At 56.9% G+C, this 20,550-nt stretch overlaps 8 protein-coding genes across 8 annotated transcripts; 4 read left to right on the top strand and 4 right to left on the bottom strand.

Moving 5' to 3' along the window:
• Positions 1 to 405: 405 nt before the first annotated feature.
• EX895_001217 (uncharacterized protein) lies at positions 406 to 2,694 on the bottom strand (the record flags this gene model as incomplete). The annotated part of the gene is made up of 1 exon (XM_029881817.1): positions 406 to 2,694. The coding sequence occupies one exon, from the start codon at positions 2,692 to 2,694 to the stop codon at positions 406 to 408; it is 2,289 nt and encodes a 762-aa protein (XP_029741905.1).
• Positions 2,695 to 3,249: 555 nt separating this feature from the next.
• EX895_001216 (uncharacterized protein) lies at positions 3,250 to 4,833 on the top strand (the record flags this gene model as incomplete). The annotated part of the gene is made up of 1 exon (XM_029881816.1): positions 3,250 to 4,833. The coding sequence occupies one exon, from the start codon at positions 3,250 to 3,252 to the stop codon at positions 4,831 to 4,833; it is 1,584 nt and encodes a 527-aa protein (XP_029741904.1).
• A 280-nt stretch (positions 4,834 to 5,113) lies between these two features.
• EX895_001215 (uncharacterized protein) lies at positions 5,114 to 7,261 on the bottom strand (the record flags this gene model as incomplete). The annotated part of the gene is made up of 1 exon (XM_029881815.1): positions 5,114 to 7,261. One exon carries the CDS (start codon positions 7,259 to 7,261, stop codon positions 5,114 to 5,116), a length of 2,148 nt encoding a protein of 715 aa, XP_029741903.1.
• Positions 7,262 to 8,701: 1,440 nt separating this feature from the next.
• EX895_001214 (uncharacterized protein) lies at positions 8,702 to 10,354 on the bottom strand (the record flags this gene model as incomplete). The annotated part of the gene is made up of 1 exon (XM_029881814.1): positions 8,702 to 10,354. The coding sequence occupies one exon, from the start codon at positions 10,352 to 10,354 to the stop codon at positions 8,702 to 8,704; it is 1,653 nt and encodes a 550-aa protein (XP_029741902.1).
• A 643-nt stretch (positions 10,355 to 10,997) lies between these two features.
• On the top strand, positions 10,998 to 12,746 carry EX895_001213 (uncharacterized protein; the record flags this gene model as incomplete). The annotated part of the gene is made up of 1 exon (XM_029881813.1): positions 10,998 to 12,746. The coding sequence occupies one exon, from the start codon at positions 10,998 to 11,000 to the stop codon at positions 12,744 to 12,746; it is 1,749 nt and encodes a 582-aa protein (XP_029741901.1).
• A 169-nt stretch (positions 12,747 to 12,915) lies between these two features.
• EX895_001212 (uncharacterized protein) lies at positions 12,916 to 15,231 on the bottom strand (the record flags this gene model as incomplete). The annotated part of the gene is made up of 1 exon (XM_029881812.1): positions 12,916 to 15,231. One exon carries the CDS (start codon positions 15,229 to 15,231, stop codon positions 12,916 to 12,918), a length of 2,316 nt encoding a protein of 771 aa, XP_029741900.1.
• A 572-nt stretch (positions 15,232 to 15,803) lies between these two features.
• EX895_001211 (uncharacterized protein) lies at positions 15,804 to 16,859 on the top strand (the record flags this gene model as incomplete). The annotated part of the gene is made up of 1 exon (XM_029881811.1): positions 15,804 to 16,859. The coding sequence occupies one exon, from the start codon at positions 15,804 to 15,806 to the stop codon at positions 16,857 to 16,859; it is 1,056 nt and encodes a 351-aa protein (XP_029741899.1).
• Positions 16,860 to 18,440: 1,581 nt separating this feature from the next.
• On the top strand, positions 18,441 to 20,360 carry EX895_001210 (uncharacterized protein; the record flags this gene model as incomplete). The annotated part of the gene is made up of 1 exon (XM_029881810.1): positions 18,441 to 20,360. One exon carries the CDS (start codon positions 18,441 to 18,443, stop codon positions 20,358 to 20,360), a length of 1,920 nt encoding a protein of 639 aa, XP_029741898.1.
• Between the last annotated feature and the right edge of the window lie 190 nt (positions 20,361 to 20,550).

The raw sequence follows: 20,550 nt of genomic DNA, 5'->3' as shown, positions 1-20,550 counted from the left end.
CACACACACGTCCAAAGTGGGCACGGGCGCGTGAGAGAGTCGCCCAATAATCCAACCCCTCTCTTGCGGAAAAATGGAAAACTGGGCGATCCAAATTCAAACATGTGCCAAGTTGTATTGCAAAAAGCATCGAGGTGTTCAACTATCTGTATTCAAGATCAACGACGCTGCTGCCGGCATTCACTCGGCAGCTCCTACAGTTGCATCACCACCTCTCTCTCTCTCTCTCTTGACAGCAGAACACACTTCGCACTTGTCGACACCACACGACATCTGCTGCCTCTGAATAGCAGTCGCAACACGCGGAGGAGAGCTGATGTGAATCAACGCCTTAATGCTATGAACTATGAACAAACAGATGGTATCAAATGGACAACAATCGTCGAGAAGTCATCGTGGTGCCACTCATCCCACCTCAGGCTTAGCTGCCGCCTCGGGACCTCGGAACTCGAGCTGGCTCAGCAGATGTGGCCATATGTCCGCCAGACCAGGATGAGCACTGGGCCTGGAAAAGATGTTCTTCATCACCTCAGTACCCTTGACCTCGGACCAGTGCTTGAGCAAGAACTCGGTCTCCATCTGGCGAATTGCCGGGAACTGCGAGTTGAATCCGGAAAAGGCTTCCCAAACAATGTTGTCCACGGTCAAGTTGTTGGCCAGCTCCTGCTGGGCGCGTTGCTTGAGCTCGGGGATCTGCAGCTTGTCCGCGAGGCGATACATGGATTTAGCGGAGCACGGAGCGGGCACGCTCGCATGCACCGAGCAGTATTCGTCAACCACCTGTTGGCGCTGAGAGTGCGCCCTTCGTCGGTCCTTGGCGAAGCTGCTACCGCCGCCGCTGCTGCTGCTGCTATTGACGCTGTCGCGTGTGAAGCAAGGCTCCACTTCGGAGTCAGCATAGGATGTATCGGCTCCCTTGCTTCCTTGCATTTTGAGCGGTGTGGCACCAGACGATCCACGCGCAGCTTCTTGGACGCTGTCCGACTTCCCATCTGAAGACGTGCTCTGCGAGTAGAAATGCGAGTGCAAAGGAGCAAACACGATTCGATCCGTGTAGAGCCAATACAGCAGTGCCTTGTACGTTGCATAGGCCGCATCACGCACCACCACTTTGCGCCTTTTTTTGCTATTGTGGACGCTCGATACTGCCGCGTCTTGTGATTGACGACGCTGCGGCAAGGTCCTGCCACTGGCATTGGTGTTGGTCGCATTCTGTACGTGCTGCTGCTGTTGCAAACCAGTCGAGACGCTCACTACTGCTTTGGTAGGCGACGCAAGCATCGAGAGTTCAGGTCGCTGGGCACGCGGAGAATGTTGAGGTGTCTGAAAGGCTGACATGCCCTGTACGCGTGCCGAGTCCTCGCCACTGTCGGTGCCAGCGTCCTGGTCGTTCACCTGTCTGGTACGCGACTGCGGTGGCGTTGTCTGCTGCAATTGCCCGTACACAGATGCGTGAGATACGTCGGAAGGCACGACAGCTGGCGGCTGGCTTGTCGACGTCAAAGGCCGAAGCTCGGGAACATCGGAACTGGTCTCGCGAACACGACGAGAAGTTGATGCCGACGCCTCTGCCCGGGTCGACTTCGGAGGAACGGGTGCGGGACCCAGGCTGCGAGCCAGATTGCCGTCGCTGTTCCTGTGCTGGTCGTTGAAACTGGATCTACCCATCTCGTAGACCTCATCCACGTCCATCTCTTCATCCGAGTCTTCCAGTCCGAGCTCGTCGTCATCGTCGTCCTGATCTGGAGACGAGGCGAAAGCACTGTTCATCAACCCAAGCTGATCCTGACCAACCCCACGTGAGATGTTCTGAGCAAAAGGAGGGTCATCGTCCATCTCGTCATCCGATCCAGCGTTAACGTCTCCCTCCGCAAAGCCGCTCTCAAACATATCGCGGAAGTACTCGCAGCGCGAAGAGAGGATCTTCTTGATGGCGTAGATGCGGCGTTCGCGTGTGATGACCGCACCCGTCTTGGGATGTCGACGTTTGCGACGGATGACAAAGACAACATCGCTATGCTCCGGATCGTCCAGAAGCGAACCCATGGCCTGGATGAGCGCAGGCGGGACTGCGACGCCGAGAGACAAGGGACGAGGACGTTCTGCGCTGGCGGTGATTGTGACCGAAATGAGAAAGCCGTTGGTCTGTTGCACCTCGCTGTTAGCGTAGTAGACGGTATCGCGCGAGGCAAATTGAGCCCAGCCCCAGTTGGACGTCTTGTGGCTGAACGCGTGGTTGCATGCTTCCTTGGTGGCGAGGACATTGCCCTTGTTGAGCGTGAGGATCTTGAAGGCAAAGCGGAAGAGACCTTGACGTGTCCATCCGTCGTCCGAGGTGCTGGCGGATTTCTCTGTTAGCGAGGCTAGCGATCGATTGGGACTGCTCGAGGCGAGAAATGTGTCCCAGGGCGACTTGTTCTGATTCTTCTCTTCGGGCGTAGGTTCTGCATTCAAGTAGAGCGAGCAGAACTGTTGCAATCCGGATTGAGCGTAGAACAGGACCGTCCATTTGCCCTGACCAAAGGGCACCGACTTGATCACCTTGGACTTGGCGTCGTTGTTGGAAGAATCAAAGTGCTGCTTGAGATCGTGCAAGGGCCACTCGAAGGTGATGCTGTGCGTCTCCATGGGGTTGTTCTTGTCGACCGGAGGAGAAAGGTCTCCCGAGCGACGCCGGGCAGGAGATCGGCTCATAACGTGCCTTTGTGAAGATGTTTGTTGGATCGGCTCGTGCGCGAGAAAGCAGAAGACAAAAGGTGAGCAAGAGGTGTTGTCGCCTCTCGTTGGCGTGGCTGAACTCGTAACTCTAGATCATTTGAGGCTGTGAAATTGAAGCAGCAAGCAGCAGCAGCCCTCTCTTGTCGCCGTGTGTCCAGAGCTGAGCAGTACAGAGCAGAACACGAGTGTGTCACTAGCGCAGCAGTAAGCAGATGAAAGGGGATCAAAACTGTTGTTCCAATCCAAGGTGGAAAGTGTGGGAGTTAAAGGTTGGAACGTGCCTGTCTGCCGGGAGGTCTATGCGTGACAATTACGCGCCTCTCCCTGGCTCTACTCACAAGTTCCGTGCGGGGTGACGAAGAAGGGTCCAATGAATCGTTAAGTTTGAGATTCGCTTCCCGATTTAACTTTGGTATCGGGCAGCGCTAGCTGGCTCATCTTCTCGCGCGCGTCTCTTGTCTCGTTGCATCTTGACTAACCCATCTTTGCATCTCTCAACATCCCAACCGAGGATCACTGCAGCAGCACAAAATGGCGGACATAGCACTCGACTATGGCTCTGCGGACGCCAACCAGCCCACACTTGCAACACCGATGCAGGATGATTCCATGGACGACGATCCCCAATCATCGAATGAGCAACCGCAGCAGCAAGCATCGCGCTTCTACGCATTGCCTACGGATCAAGCCGTTGAAGCAGGAGCGCAGCGTGGACCGGCACCTCTCTCCAGCGCAGAAGCTGGTCTGGACGATGCCGCACTGGTCGGCGTAGAGCAGCCCGGCGAAGCACCCGATCCGCCCGCGGTCGAAGGAGGCAGCGACATCCGGCTCGAGACGTTGCTCATCGAAGGCTTACCCATCACCCAACTCTCTACGTCTCGTCTCTTCGCATATCTCACCCACTTTGGCGCACAGCCACTCGGACTCGAATGGATCGATGATCAGCGGTGTAAAGTCGTGTTCGCCGACGAGCGGTCTGCACGTCTCGGTCTCGAGTATCTTCTACCAGCGCCAGCCACCGCGGCTGCTGACGATGAGATGCAGCCCGTCGACAATGCCACCCCACTCCCCAACATCGATACCCTGCTCGAATACGAGCCTGACTCGTGGCATTCGGAGTACATCACCTCGCTCGTCACCCCTCGCAAGGCGCATCGCATTCCGGCGAAACTGTACACCCACGTCGAGCGCCAAGCCGCTTGCACGGAGCTCGAAGAGCAGCAGCGCATGCAGGACGCTGTCTCCTCGTTGCCCGACGACGTGCCCGAAATTTACCGCGAAATGGAAGAAGCAGATCGCCGAGGCAAGCTCGACTCGCGCGAAGTGCGCGATCTGCACAAATTGCGCTCCACCCTGTGGATCCGTCACGCAGTCACCGATTGGGACCGCAAAGAGTCGCGCGCGAGTACACGCAGTCAATGGTACAAGCAACACGGCTACGAGGCGGGGCGCGAGATCGTCCCTAAGCTGTTGCAGGTGGGAGAGGTGCGAGAGAGTATCGAGCTGTTTCCGGATTACAAGCCGTCGGCGGATTCGTCTTCGCATCGAGAGTCGCGCAAACGTGGAGACGAGAAAAGGAGGATGGAGGAGCTCGATTCCGAGCTCGATCGCTACTTGGCTTCGAAGCGGGACGATGACGAGCCGGAGCGCAAGGCGGGCGAGATGATGGCTGACGCTGTGCAGGCGCGTCACCGACACAGCACAAGGCAGCGCGACGACGACCGAGATCTCATGGATCGTCTCTCATCACGTCGCAATGGCGACAGACGCCAGCAGCACAGCCGTCGAACAGAAGCACAGCGCGGTGGACGATGGACTCACGACGCCTACGATTCACTCTCGGATGCATCCCGCGCGGGGCGACGATCGCACCGCGCAGACCGAGATGCACTCGAGGTCCGATACCGCAGGGAGCTCTCGCCCTCGCGTGCAGCGTCGGGGGAGGCAGGAAGAGTCAAGGTCAAAGGTCGTGGCAGGATGAAGGCTCCCGGTGGCAGTGCCGGCCTTGATCGGTGGGCCGAGGAGGACAAGTCGAGTTTGGCCGGTCGCATCGGTACCAATAATCTGCGTGACCGGCTGGGCGGTTCCAACAGTCTTGCTGATCGCTTCTCGTAAAGAATCATTGTCATTTCCAATCACATCGACGTGTTCTTCACCAAATACACACGCTCGTCGTGCCTAGAACATCTCTCTCGACACTTCGCGCACTCACTCACTGACTTGCCTATACACTCACTCCACTCAAAAGACCAGGCAGCACTGAATTTACAATGCTTGTCACACGGCAGGCAACCACTTCCATAGCACGAAAACCATCACATGCCAGACAGCCTCGTTTCAGATGCAATGCGTGTGTGAATTTTTGTGCTGGACGTGCCTTGAAACAAAATGACAACTAAAACTGCAACGGCTCATGCGTGGTCGCCTGCAAATCCTGATAGCTCGCTTTCGTCGGCGAGCCGTTGACATGCAGCTGAAACCCGGCATGCGGGGGCGGTGGAGGTGGGGTAGAGCCCCCAGTGCCTCCGCTGCTGCTCGACGCAGTGGGGACGCGCGAGCGGACGGCAAAGTTGCGGGCCTCTGACCCGGGAGCGGGAGGTCCTCGCGGTTGACGCAGCAGGCTCGAGTGCGTCGGCGACGAGTTTTGGCTCGGCAACATCTCAGGCAGGGCTGGTACGGGCGGTGGGGCGTCGAACGGCGACGAGAAGAGGCTCTGCAGTCCTGCTGCTCCCCCAGGGGCGTTACCACTGCTGCTGCTGTTGAGTGCGCGGCGACCGGACGTGGACGCATACCCATCGCGCAGGTTCGAGTTCGACTTGCGCACCGCCAAGCTCCCGTTACCCGAGTGCAGATACCCGTTGCCACCTCCACCGCTGTAACCCGTCGACCCCTCGCGATCGCGCTTCATGTCTGGCGCCGACTTCTTGAGCCTCAGTCCGGCCCGGCCCGTTGTGGCTGCACTTCCCGGACCCAGGAAGCCACCCGCGGTCGCAGAAGCAGAACTGTCGAACCCGGTGGACCGCTGTGCCCTACCAATGGTCGACGCCTGGCTGCGCAGAGGACGCGTTTGAGCACTGACATCGTTTTTGGTGACAACCACGTAGCGCTCGTCGCCCTCGCCCATCGAGTAATGGAACAGGCCCAGCCTCTGCGCCACCAAGTGCACGGTGCGGCGCTCGAGCGGCGTCAGACTGCGTGAGAAGGACAGCTCGTCGCGCATGCGATCGTCTTTGAACAGCAAGACGCGCGAGTAGATTTCGAGTGTAGCCGCATCGTTGAGATCCAGCTCTTCCTTTTTGGTGGCCGAAGAAGAAGCAGCAGCAGCACTGCCACCGCCACTCACACCGGCATTGCTGGTAGAAGAGGAAGGACCCGTGGGTCGCTCGATAGCCGCCGCAAGACGCTGCGACGAAGGCACCTTCCTGAGCGAATCTGCCGTGAGCGGAGCAAGAACACCAACGTCGTATTGTTGCGAACTAGGGTTGGAATCGACACCGAGGTACGCATCGGACGGAGCGAGGTGACTGGCACTGCCGTTGTATCCAGGCATGAGATAGGCGTTGGCAGCGTACTCATCAGTTTGGCGACGTCGTTCGCGCTCTCGTTCCTTTTCAAGCTGCATGCTCTGCATGCGTTTGATGGCTTTTTCCTTTTCGATGCGCTCCTTCTCGCCTGCCTGGAGCACTTTTTTGTACTCGACGCGCAGCTTGCGCCCACTGACGTCAAAGCCGTTGAGAGCAGCGACGACCGCATCGGCTTCTTCGGCGCTGCGGAAGTTAGCGAAAGCGAGGCCACGAAAGACACCTTGGTCCATGTGATAGTTAAAGGCGTAGGGCATGGGGATGCCAAGGTCTTCAATGATGCGAAGCAACTGCTCCTTCTTGACGCTGAAGGGGATGTTCTTGACGACGATGGCGGTTGGAATCACATCGTCATCGTCGGCGCTGCCGCCGTTACCAAAATCAGCTGGCTGCGCGTAGGTTTGGAAAGCGGCATTTTTAGGAGGCGAGGCACCAGCAGGAGGGCTGAGCGAGGGCGGATCGGGAGCACTCCACTGGGCCGGGAGGGCAGCTCGACTGGAGGCCTTGCGTGGACCGTTGCTACTGGAGCCAAAGTGACCGGAGCCGATGCCGGAGCTACCCATGCTGCCTGGAGCGAGGCTGTGACCAAAACTGCCAAAGGCACCGTTGGTGGCTAGACCAGCCGCGGAGCCGATGGAGCTTGTGAAGGTTTGACCTGCGGAAGAAGGGTTGGAACCTGTGGTGTTGGGGGACGAGGGGAAGAATCGTTCGAAGCGGGCAGCCGCACTCTCACCGAGCGAGGCAGCCGACTGTGCGGTGTTGGGGTTTGAGGTGTAGCCGGGCTGCCCTGGCAAATCCGTAGTGACAATAGTGGGCGATCGAAGCGAGCCGGCATGTCGAGGTGGAGAGGCAAAGGACTGCTGTTGTTGTTGGTGGTGATGCTGCTGCTTCCTGGGATCGTGCTGAGGATCCGAGAGGTCGAGGCCGCGAAAAGCGTGATGAATGGAATCGGTCGACATCATGATCCGAGTCGTGATTGCGAGGAGGTGGCGATGCTGGTCGTCAAACGCTGGTCAGGCAGGCAGACACTGCCTTGGGTGAGAAGCCAGTTAAAGTGCGGTAGGATGCCGTGGCAAAAAAGCCGTGACGAGACGGAGCGTTACTTGATTGAACGAGGTAAACCGGGTCAACGAGAAGATCCAGGGAGATGGAAGAGAGTCGAGATGGAAGCGGATTCTTAGGAGAGCTGTCTTTGGCGAACGGATGAAGGGAGAAACTAGTTGGGTGGGAGCGTTACTGAAATGGAGTATGGATGATGCGATCGTTAATTGAAAGTGCGTTGCATGTCGTTACGAAAAGGATGAAAGCAAATGCGAGAGAGTGAGACCAAGTGCGTGCAGAAGGGAGGGAGGGGAAATGGTGATTGATGATGACGAGGACGGAGGAAGAAAGGTAAGCCAGAGGAGGATTGATATGGACAAAGATGAGCGAGGCAGAGAGTGCAGTGCAGATCAGTCAGGGTCGTCAGAGTCCGTCAAAACTGAGTCAGTTCAGGGCAGAGCCAAGCGCGAGCCAATTCAAACCAAAGCAGGCAGCAGTTGCAGTTGCAAAGTGGCGGAGTGTGGATTTCCAACCACCAAAAAAAAGTGTTGCAGCAGTGCGGTGCAGAGCAGCGCAGTGGAGCAAAAGGGGTCAATTTTCCAACACATTGAATCACTCAGGGGTCCCATGCGTTGTTCTCACCTATGCCCCTTGGCGGTCAAAGCGCAGTTTGCACAACACATCACGGATGCCGCACTTCGCTCGCACCTCTCCCTCTCCATTGATCCTCATCTTGCAGTCAGTTATGGACTACTGAGTACGAGCCGATGCCCTATGCTACGGTATCAGGCCCTCGCTCGAAATGGCTCATTCACACACAATGGAGTGTACTGTGATCTAAGCGCATTTCTGGTTTTCTCGCACTTTAATTTACTTTTGTACATCGGGATCGACGGCTGTCAGAGGAACATGACGCGGTTGATTTGTTTGGTTGTGGATTGACGTTGAACTTGTTTTTTTGTTCTCTATTCGCTGAGGACCCTTGCTGAGCGTAGAAGCGTTGTTCTCACCGCCAGCAAAAGCAAAAACAGGGGCTCGAGCTTGCTTCTGCTGCTGCTGCTGCTGCATACCCCTTGCGCCGATTCTCGGTTTTGCTGTCAAGCCCTGTCACACCGCATTTGCCAATCAGAGCTCTTCTTGCACACATGTAACAGCACAGACCCCGCTTCGGCCTGAGCAATACAGTTGCATCCTCTTCCGCAGCCCCGAACTCAAAGAGGCGCGATAACTGGCAGTGCGTTGCTGCTGCTGCTGCTGTTGAAATTACACGAGGTGACGATGATCCTTCTATCTCACATACGATCCGGTGACGGTGGTGTTGAAACCAGTGCCCATGCTCTTCCTTGCCGTCGAATCGCTGCTCATGGACTGACGGTCGACACGAGCGAGTCGTCCAGACACCCGCTCTGCTGCAAATGCGCCATGACCCCGCCCACCAAGTGAAGCGATCCCGACACGAGGCAGTCGACCCCTTGGGCCTGTGCCAATTCGAGCACATGATTATGCATGGCCTGAATGCTTGGAGTGATGCGCACCTCAGTCGACGAGTCGGGCACCAGCTGCTTCCACGTCTCGGCTAGCTGGTTCTGCACCGTCAAGTTGACCAGATCCGCATCGTCCAACAGCTTCGACGTCAGCTCCGACGACCATCCGCCTCCCTCGAATGTGATGTTGGTGGTGAAGATGACTTGGTCAAAGTAGTCCTTGGCGAACGAGTACCGCGACGACCCAGGCTGCCCACCCAGTCTGTTTTCGACAGCATCCAGCACCGACGAGAGCAATTCGTGCGCGCTACGCCCGTTGGTGCAGTTGAACACAAACACGCGCTTGTTACGCTTTGCTTGCGTTTGACGGCGCTGCTGAATCGCGGTAAACCAGCCGAGACAGACGCTCAACGAGTCTGTTGTATGCGCTCCATCCAGATACCACGTCAGCGCCAGACCTGGACGCGAAGTGGGCACTGTCTGACACCTCCCTGGCCATCTCGCCTCTTGTAAGCCCTTGTGCTGCCATGGCGTCAAGGTCGAAGCTCGATGTGACGTTTCCTTGAACATGGCCTTGCCTGCTTCCGAGTCGAGGTATGCATTGACCAGCTCGAGCGCCACGCTTGCATTGGTGGTTTGGTGGAATCCTGGCAATCCGAGGCTGACGGTGTTTGCATCCTCGGATCCCAGCGCTGCCGCTTTTGTTGCCAAAGCTGGGTGCACGTCGACAATCTTGAGATCGCTCACGCCCACTTGTTGCGCGACACGCTCTACCTCGTCCAGGGCCTTGCCTGGCTGCTGCGCCCAACACACAGCTGGACGCTGCGGTTTAAAGATGCCCGCTTTTTGAACTGCGATCTCTTCCACAGTGTTGCCGAGGATGGCGGTGTGGTCCAAGCCGAGCTGCGTGATGCCGGCGACGATACATTTGGGCACGATGTTGGTCGAGTCGTACTTGCCACCGATGCCGACCTCGAGGATGACAGGTTGCACACCTTCCGAGAGGAAGATGTGGAAGGCGAGCAGCGTCAAGAAGCGAAAGTAGACGGGTCGGAGCGGGGTGAGGTCAAACTTGCGCGTCGGATTCTGCTCCAGGCGATCCCAGACCTGCCAAAAGTAGGTTGTAAACAGCTCGTGCGATACGGGCTGACCATTGATACGGATTCGTTCGCGAACGCTCGTCATGTGAGGTGAAGTGTAAAGCCCGACTTTGGGTTTGGAATCGAGAGGCGTGAGTTGGCGTAGCAACGAATCGACAAACGCCGAAGTGCTACCTTTGCCCTTGGTGCCCGTAATGTGGATGACATTGAGCTGGTCGAGATCTGAGGTGACGTAGCCGATTCGCTCCAGATACTCGACCATTTCGGGGATGGCAAAGTCGAGCAGGCGACCGCCAGACTTGCGAAGCGCTTCGATGGTGGCAGCGTTGCTCTGCAGCGAGTTGAGCGCGTCAATGGCATCGTCATAGGTGCGAGCTGCGCCTGTCCTACCCTCGGATGTAGGAGCTCGAGTCGCTGCAGAAGTCGACATTGTTGCCCGTCTCGACAGTGAGGATGAGGTGGCAGCTGGGATTCGGGCTGATGGTAACAACGGTGCAGATAAGCGTCTGCGCAAAGATGGAGCACAAACGGCACCGCGCGTCAGCGATGTACTTGTACGGTGGAATGCGATTGACGAGAGCCGTATTCGCTGCATCAAACCTCGTGTGAGTGAAAGTGCCGGCTTGTCGTCTGATTGATATGGTGGACCAAGGCCAAGTAGTTCAAGTAGAACAAGTACGAATAAGCTCTTGCATGCATTTCGAGAAGAAAAGCGCTCTGACTTTTTGTTTGCGAGTTGAACCCTGCGAACCAAATTTCCTCCCGCATGTTCGAATCGAAAGCGTAACATTTTCAAACGTAACGCCGAGACGCGGGGCTCCAGACCTACGAAAGCAGGGTTCTGCAGCTCAGTCATGCAGCCATTGAGGATGCGATTGCTATGGCACTGTTTCAGTGTTGCCATTCTAGGTTCTAGTTGGCCCGCTCGCTCCCAGCAGCCCAGCTTCTGTTTGTGATTGTACCCACTGTCGAGTGTGCGTAGACTGCACAGAGACGACATCGTGAAAGAGAAGTCGCTCTTTTGCCTCCCAACGAGCAACGAGCTACGATCCTTGCATCCATCACCAACGAGAATGGTCGATTCCAATACCAAAGCAGCGCCTGCTACCAATGGCACCGACGGCGACAATACTTCTAGCCAACAGCATGACCAACACGAAGAGTCGAATCGACAACGCATTGCCTCCATCGCCAGCCGCTTTGGAGGTTTAGCAGCCCAAGCATCCACGCAAGCTGCTCAAAAGGGCACCGAGACTGTCGCTGAAGCTGGTCAGCAGGTGGCAAAGACGGTCCAGTCCACTCGCACCGCTGCTGCCCATCAGACTGCGGGACTGCTCCAAGCGATGGCGCTCACCACCAAAAACGCCTTCTCCAGCGCTGACAAGGACAAGCACGCCGACAGCAGCTCATCCGCCAAGGCATGGTACGAGTACGAGTCACCCTTGCACGCGCGTCGCAGGTTGGCAGAGTACGAATCCCCTCTCCACGCACGACGAAGGTTGGCTGCCATTGCCTCGCAGCTCGGCTTAGCCACCTCTTCGGCTCAGCAAGCTCCGAGCTTCTTGGGTGCTCTCTCGTCCGCATCCGCCTCTGCTTCCTCTCACACATCTGCAAAGACAGCCTCTTCCGAGAGATGGGCCACCGCAACTCTACCAGACTACAAGGATCTTCCTTCGCACGGCGGCTGGCCGGGTTGTGCATGGGATGTGTGGGGTCCCGGTGATCAGCTGGGCACCATCAACCTGCTTACCGAGGCGCTCGTTCTCAAAGCCAACAAGGAGCAGGTCAAAGTGGGTCGCACCGTCTCCCTCAACTGGCCCGTCCATCTTCCTGCCGAGCCCTTCTTCCGTCGCAAAGCCTTGTCGCACAAACCGTTTGGCAAGGGCGGTCCTGGCTACACGGCACCCCGTGATGCCTATACGACTGCAATTCGAGCCAAGCAGCCAGACGTGGTGGTGGTCCGCGACAATGACGACAAAGTACCCATCAGCGATGAGATCCTCGAGCTCAACACGCAGAGCGGCTCGCAGTGGGATGGGCTGCGTCACTTTGGACACATGCCCTTGAATGTGTTTTACGGCGGTGCTTCGCGTCAGAGCATCCAAGACACGTTCGACGACACTTCGCCTCAGCCTGCTGATCCGCAAGCGTGGAGCTCAGAGGACGCCAAGAAGCGCAATGCGCTCGGTATTCATCATCTCGCGCAGCACGGCATCTGCGGACGAGGCGTGTTGCTCGACGTGTTTGACTATCTCTCACACCACGGGACCGACCATGTAAAACGCGACAACTATGACTGGTCGCACTGGCCCGAACACGGCGGAGGCAAAGGCTACGACCCACGTTCCGGCTTCCGCATCACTGTCGACGACCTCATCGCTACGGCCAAGCATCAAAACGTCACGCTGCGTCGCGGCGACATTCTGCTCGTCCGCTCCGGCTTCACTGCACGCTACTACTCGCTTTCCCCCGCAGAACGCGCAGAATGGTCCAACCCTGCCCCTGCATCCGGCGGCGCAGGTATGGAGTTCGCCGGCGTCGAACAGAGCGACGAGATGAGAGAGTTCTTGTGGAACCAACATTTCGCTGCTGTAGCGGGCGACAGTCCGGCGTTTGAGGCCAGACCCACCAAGCACGGCGAATGCATGTTGCACGAGACACTGCTCGCCATGTGGGGGATGCCCATTGGCGAGCTTTTTGATTTGGAGCGCTTGGCCGAGACGTGCAGGGACCTGGGCCGGTGGAGCTTCTACTTTTCCAGCTGGCCATTGAATCTGTTTGGCGGAGTGGCAAGCTGTGCCAATGCCAGTGCCACTTTCTGAAGGGGCGGAAAGTTGGGTTCAATCTAAATGAGGTTCTTCTCTTTGATGTGAGATGCGAGTGTGAAGCAGACATTGTGTGCCCGAGAAGGTGGAACAAGATTGTGTACAGTGCTCGTCCGTCGAGATAGTGAATCGATACATGTATGTGGTCAGAGACGGCTGCGACCACTTACGGCCTCGCCGCACGAGCCTTGTTCTTGGAAAGGATGATTCTCTTGTACTCTGCCACATCACCGTGGAACTTCTCAACCTTGCCGTCGTCGACGACCCACAGCTCCTCCATGCAGTTGTGAATAAACGTCTCGTCGTGCGAGATGCAAATGACGCCGCCGTTGAACTTCTTGATAGCCTCGCACAGCGCGTCCAGACCCTCAGTATCCAGGTGGTTCGTCGGTTCGTCCAGCAGCAGCACGTGCGGGCGCATCATCGAGATGTGCGCGAACGCCACACGCGACTTCTGACCTCCCGAAAGTGTAGCGATCTTCTGCAGACCCGTCATGCCTTTGATGCCGAAGGCGCCAAGGTGCGAGCGGTATTCCTGTTCCGTCTTGCCCGGGTACTTGGACTGCAAAAATGTGACCGGGTTGGCGTTGAGGTCGAGCTGGTCGATGTGGTGTTGGCTGAAAAAGCCGACGCGCAGTCGACTGTTGCGTTTCTGGTCGCCTTGCAAGGGGGTAATCTCACCCATGAGCAGCTTCATCAGCGTCGACTTACCCGCACCGTTCGGTCCGACCACCGCAACACGGCTCTGCTGGGTAATGTCGAAATCGACGCTCTTCAACAACAGCCGGTCGGGGCGGTAGCCAAACGTGACGTTGCTGATCTGCAGCAACGGCAACGGCAACTTCTCGGTCTCCGGCAGGCGGAAGTGCACCACGTCGTCGTCCTCCGGCGGCTCGATGTTGGGCAGTTTCTCGAGCTGCTTGATCTTGCTCTGCGCCTGTGCGGCCCGGTTGGCGTTGACTCTCCATCGGTCAATAAATGCCTGCAACGTCGCACGCTGAAGCTGCACCGCCTCGTACTCTCGCAGCTGATTGCGTCGACGCTCCTCCCTTGTCTGATAGAACTGGTCGAAGTTGCCTTTGTAGTAGTCAAGCCTCTCGCTGTGCATGTGGATAATGTCGGTAGCCACACGGTTCAGGAAAGCTCGGTCGTGCGAAACCACCAACAGCGTGCCTTCGTAATCGTTTACAAAGTAGTCTTCGAGCCAGGCGAGCGCGTTGAGATCCAAATGATTCGACGGCTCGTCGAGCATGAGCAGGTCCGGCTTGCAGAAGAGCGCACGTGCCAGCGCGAGACGCATCCTCCATCCACCACTGAACGTCTTTGTCGCGCGCAGTTGATCTTCCGTCTTGAAGCCGAGACCGTTGAGCAACGAGGCGGCTCGTGCGGGACCAGTTTCGGCCTCCATGTCGACGAGCTTGGCCTGCACTTCGCCGAGGCGCGCAGAGAGCTCTTCTCGCTTGATTTCGCGTTGTCGTGTGGGCATGTCGACGGCCGAACCGCGCGAGAGTCCGGCAGCGGCAGCGTCGTCGCCGTCCCCATTTTCAGTATGACTTTGAGCGACGAGAGCGGCGGCGGCGTTGGCAGCAGCGACCGCAGCCGCTGCCGAATCTTCGAGCTTCTGAAGCTCTGCATTGATCTCGGCCTCTTCCTGCATCAGCTTCTCACGCCACACGTCGGCCTTGAGTACGCTTTCGATCGCACTAGTATCGTCGCCGACGATCTCCTGCTCGACGTAAAGAATTGAGACCTGCATAGGGATGGGGATCTCTCGCAGCGCCATGTTGCGCAAAAGCGTAGATTTACCCACACCGTTGCGACCGATGAGACCGGCTCTGCGACCGGCCTTGATGGTGAGCGTAGCGTTGGAGAGAATGCGATTGCTTCCAAAGTTGACGTCGATGTTGGGGAGGTGAATGTCCTTGTTTTTTCCTTTGTTGCCGATGCTTTCGAGCGGGTTGACTTTGAGGAAGAGCTCTTCGTAGCTCGCCTGCTGCTTGGACTGTTGTACGAGCTTGCTCGATTCGTACAAGTCGCGTTGAGCACGTTTGGCGAGCTTGGCGCGCGTCTTGGATTCCTGCTTCTCAAGCTTCTTGACGTCGACGGTGGATCGATTCTGCTTGGTCGTACCGAGGGCAATGTCCACACCGCCAGCGGAGTCAAAGCCAGAAGTGCGTGACATTTCGGTTTTGCGCATGTCGACCACCTTATCGAGACGTGTGAGACCCGAAGCATTCGCCGTATCAGCATCGTCCGGCAGCTTAGACTGGATGAGCTCGAGCAGCTTGGGCAACAAAGCATGCACCTGCTTGGACGAAGAAGGGTCCGAGATGCAGGCGGATTCCAGCATGGGTTTCACCACGGTCTCAAAGAGATCCTCGGCAGGATCGTCGGCTGCATCGTTGATGTACCCGTCGAGGTAGTCGACCACGGGGTCGTCGAGTTGAGGCAGTGCCTTGCGAATGAGAGTTGCCGCTGCCATTTTGTCAACGAGGTGATGGGGAAGAGCAAAGGGTAGGAAACGGCAATGCGTGCGATGGCTGTTCAAAGAGACCCTTTTCATTTCTTCTCGGGCGGAGGACAGAAATGCTTTTATTCCGCTTCGAATTTGCGTTGTTAGACCGTATGTTATGTTGGATAACTGACAAACTATAACTAAGCATTGCAGTTTGTTTCGCGATCGAAGCACGGACCCGCCAAATGGAATTTCCAGACAAAAAGGCGAAAAGCGAGAGCAAGATGACGTGAATACTTTCATTTCATTCATTGTGTCGAGCTCGTATTTCCTCCACTTTTCTTTCCAAGCAAACTGAAGCAGAGCTGAGATGAATCGCTGACATCGGAAGAGAAGCAAGTGCACTTGAGCCACAGACAGAGAGACAGCGCACGTTCAGACGCAAGGCTGTTTGAGAATGCAGCTCAACTCTTAGGAAGGTCTGCAATGTGGCTTTCGAAGATGTCAAGTAGAGCAAGTGAGCTCCTCCGCCGTCTCCTTTGCTTCCATCATCACTTTCCCTAACTCGTACTTGCCTCGAACCCTCGTCGCACAACAACATGTTCATCCGACCCGTCCTCTCATCCTCGCTCGGCCAGGCGGCTCGCTCGAGTCTTCGATCCAAGGCGCCTGCTGTGCGTCAGTACGCTACCGAGGCTGGCAAGCCTTCTTCGGGCGGATCCAACCTGCCTCTGGTGCTGGCTCTCGGTGGTGTGGCTGGTATCGGCGCATGGTATGGACTCGGTGGCTTCGATGACCCCAAGAAGGCCGCCAACAAGGTACAGGAGAAGGGCAAAGAGGCTGCTGACAAGGCCAAGGGCGCCGTCGAGGGCGGTGCACTGAACAAGGACCAGTTTGTCGAGTTCACTCTCAAGGAGATCAAGCCGTACAATCACGACTCGGCTACGCTCGTATTCGAGTTGCCCGAAGGCAAGAAGCCCGGCATGAGCGTCGCATCTGCCGTCGTCGTCAAGGCCGTTGATGGTGGTGTCAAGGACGATGCGGGCAAGGACGTCATCCGCCCCTACACGCCCATCACGTCGCCCGACACCGAGGGACACATGGACTTCCTGGTGAAAAAGTACCCCGGCGGCAAGATGACCACCTACATGCACTCGATGAAGCCTGGCGACAAGCTCGGCATCAAGGGCCCCATTGCCAAATTCCCCTACAAGGCAAACGAGTTTGAGTCGATCGGCCTGATCGCCGGCGGCTCCGGTATCACGCCCATGTACCAGGTGATTCAGGACATCGCCTCGAACCCTTCGGACAAGACCAAGGTCACGCTGATCTACTCGAACAAGACCGAAGAGGACATCCTGCTGCGCGAAGAGTTTGACAAGCTCGCCAAGTCGGACGACCGCTTCACCATTGTCTACGGCCTCGACAAGCTGCCCAAGGGCTTCAACGGTTTTGAAGGTTACGTCACGCCCGAGCTGGTGACCAAGCACCTGCCCAAGCCTGAACTCGCCAGCAAGACCAAGATCTTCGTTTGTGGCCCTCCCCCGCAAGTCGAAGCTATTAGCGGCGGCAAAGGTCCCAAGGGCAGCCAGGGCGAGCTCAAGGGAGTGCTGGCCAAGCTCGGCTACGAGGCTGACCAAGTGTACAAGTTCTGAAAGGATGTCGAAAGCACACGACCTTGATTCTCAACTCATGTCGTGTACCCGCTCTATCCTCTCGAATCAAGATGAATAGAATTCTAAGAACACACCCGAAGACGAATGCAAGAAGTGACGCAAGGCGAGACTGGTTGAGGGCTACATGCTTTCGGCCCGGATGGCCAGGAACTCGTCTCAGGCAATGCCTTGAGGGGAGTTTTGTATGGCTTAAGCGTGTAAGATCTGGGAGCCTACTCTCCATTGCCGATAATTTCGACGACCCCGATCTTGTCAAATTCGACCTTCCAAATTGAGCAAAAACGCGTGAAGCGAAACCGGACTTTGTTTTTGTTCCTGTTTCTTGTTCTTTGTTGTTCAGGGGTCATTTGTAAAGCACACAGCCGAGACAGACTTGTCAACTGTCCAAATTGGCGCTCTTTCTCAGAATCAGCAGCCGCCACATTCTTCAGGTGGGCCATTCGGCGGGTGGCTTCCTCGATCGTAGATAGGCATAGGCTACCAGCTATCCCACTCGTGGGCTGACCGAGCTCTTGAAGGTGCCAGTCAAACTTGAGAAAGAAGCGAGAGGAGCTGGTCGTGTGCGCGTGGTGCGTCCACCAAGGTGGTTTGCGGAGATCCAATTTTCTGTTAGTACGACATGCAGTGTAGAATCAAGCTCAATCTGTCTACCTTTTCAGAAGCCCTGAGACGTCGATCGGTGACACGGTTGTCCAAGCGGACGTGCACGTAGACTCTAAAGCAGCCACCGAGCATGCAGCTTTGTCCTGCCAAGAGGGAGAGAGCCAAACAGGTTCAGTGCAGCTAATTCATGGATCGTCATTGACGTTTCTCACGCTTAGCGCTCGCGCGCGGGGCAAGTGTAGAAGAGGAGCGCTTCTCGCTTCTTCGGCACAGCACGCTAAGAGCGACCGAGCGGGTCATGCTTCTCTGTTGCCAAGCCGAGCACAAAGCGTGTAGAGTTTTCGCTGACATCCATCCTCTTTCTGTCGCTGTGGCTGTCCTCCTGCCACGCCCCCGTCGGCTCTGCACACGGGTCACCTGCAGAGGGGGGCGAGTCGGCAAAAACCAGTATGCACCGTCGATCCACTCGAAGCTCCACCTTCAGCTTGCTTTGTCAACTTTTTGAGCCATTTTCGGAGTAGACGTTGCTGTCCGGCAACGCCCTCCTGTTCTACGTTCACGGCGTTGCTGGCTTAGCCTATGGCTCTATGGCTCCTGTCTCGGTTTGTGTGTCTGTCTCTCTCTCACCGTGCAGAGTCACCTGATTGCATGGATCGATATATACACTCTCCCTGGCTCGATCAAGCTCCGCCAACCCTCTCTCCCCGACATCCTCTCCGCTCCTTTCTCGCTGAACACCCCCTTCGCATATTCGAACCCTTATCGTTCTGAGCGACAACCATCATCTCTATATCCACTCCTTAACTCTTGAATCAGCCTTCTCGTCCAGCCCATCACAACTGCATCCAGTCTTTCCAGCTCGAACCATACCGCACTGAACGTTGCGTCTTCTCGTCGACACGGTCAGCTTCCCATATTCTCTTACTCTAGGACATTCTGCTGTTGTGACCTACAACCATGCCAGGCATCTCCAAGAAGCCCTCATCCTCGAACCACCACACGGGCAGCCCGCACAGCTCGCCTAACAAAAAGACGGTGCGCCTCGCCGAGAATCCGCACGTCTCTGCCTTCCTCTCGCCCAAATCGCGAATCTTTACGGGCGGTCATGGTTACCCCGGTGTGCCCACCCGCGGCGCGGGACCCGCCTCTTCTGCTGCTGCTGGTGCCTACAGTGCTTCTGCTTTGCCCGAAGCTTTTTCCATTTCTGGGAAACAGCTGACCCCGGACGAAGTCGCTCAAAAGATCGCATCCATGCTCAAACCAGGCCCGCCCTTCTTCAGTCGCGTCTCGAACGCCGACTTGATCGACTTTATCTCGGACAGCTCTATCATGAACTGCGACAAGCTTCGCGCGCAGGCTGCAGCTCTGGAGGCCAAGAAGCATGCCAGTCGTGCTGCCACCGCCTTTGTCCCCTCGGGCACTGTGGTGCGTCGTCGAGCCGAGGAAGAACGCTGGACGGGCGTGGGGACCGTCTGGTCGTCCCTCGAGGGTTTGCCCGCCGGTGCTTCCTGGGGTCGCATCCCAGGTCAGAACGGTTCCACGCTCTCGATCAAGTCTACCAGCAGCGCCAGCAGCAGTGCAAACGGCTTGGAAGACGATGGCCTTTGGAACGCCATCACACTCTCTTGCGATATCGACTGTACCAGCGTCGAGCTCGCAAAAAGCGTCGTGGTGCCTACGCAGGTGCTGCAGAACCACAACTTTTTCAATGGAAATGCTCAGAGTCTGTTTGACGATATCGGAGCGGGCGTCAAGTACAAGTTCGACAACCTGGTCGGCAAGGCGTCGGGAGGGAGCGGGTTGCGTCACAAGGCGTCGTCGGCGGCCCTGGGCTCGAGCGCAAGCAAGCTTGTGCCCAACTACCTCTCGCTGTCGGCCTACACGGACCCTAACAGCGCTGCGTTCGGTACCAACTCATTCGAGCTCAAGTGGCCCAGCTGGATGCCATGGGTACACAAGAAGTCATCGTCTTCCACTCCCGCTACGGACGGTACGCCTGCTACGGACGGCAACACTTCGACTGGCGGCCAAAAACGAGTCTGGGTGCCCAGTTCGACCAAAGTCTCGATCCACGCCTCGTGGTGGGGGTACAACATCTACTTGCCGCAAGCCGTGCTCGACTCGATGGATGGCGACGTCGACGAAGCCGAAAAGATCGCCAATTTGATCAACAAGTGTTTGACATACATCTTGAACAACGTCCCTGCAGGACTACCTGCTTCGTTTGCTGCCGTGGTTACCATCCTTAAGGCCATCGCTCCCACTACAGGATACATCAGTACGTTTATCGGATGGAGTTGGGATACCATCAAGAGCTTCAACAATGGTCAAGGTGTCGTGCTGAGCGCCACTTGGATTTTGCCCGTGGCGTTGATCCCGAGAGCTTGGGATGCTCCGGCAAGCCCTTCGACCAGCACCCCTGCAACTCCCACTGCTCCGACGACCGGTGGAATGGGTTCGACGGTGACTACGCCTTCGACTGGTACGCCTTCGACCACGACTCCATCCACGACGACTCCTTCGACCGGCACTCCTTCCACGACCACCCCTGTCGCAACTTCGCCCTCAACTAGCACCACAACGGGAGCAACCGCAGCAGCAGCTCGCTTCTACGCCCGAGACACTACCACTACCGATCCCGAAAACACGCCACTCCCAAGCAAAGACACGCCGGCGGTCGCCGCTCCCGGAGCAACCCTCCCGCCCGCCAACCCTTCCACCGTTGAAATCGACCTAAGCGCTCCCCCCTCGAACGACACCTCGAACGCTCAATACCCCGGCGACGCCAGAGGTCGTGGAGGAGACCAGTCCACCTCCGCTCCCATGGGCACCACTCCTGCCCCTGCCAACCAAACGCCCATCGACGCCGAATCTTGAAAATGATCCCCCTTCTCTCTTGTACAAATTGAACATTTCCTTTGCCTCTGTTTTTCCTCACTCATGTCTCTTTAACTCATCTCGATGCAATCCCAGTCCAATCTAAGTCTCGCCGCCGGCCTGATCGAATGTGAACAAAAGTAGCGATGCTGCAATTGCAACAGAAACGTGAACAACAAGGATGAGATAT

This window comes from Sporisorium graminicola, chromosome SGRAM_10, assembly GCF_005498985.1.
Source record: "Sporisorium graminicola strain CBS 10092 chromosome SGRAM_10, whole genome shotgun sequence".
Taxonomy (NCBI): domain Eukaryota; kingdom Fungi; phylum Basidiomycota; class Ustilaginomycetes; order Ustilaginales; family Ustilaginaceae; genus Sporisorium; species Sporisorium graminicola.
This window is presented reverse-complemented; position numbering and strand designations above follow the sequence as displayed.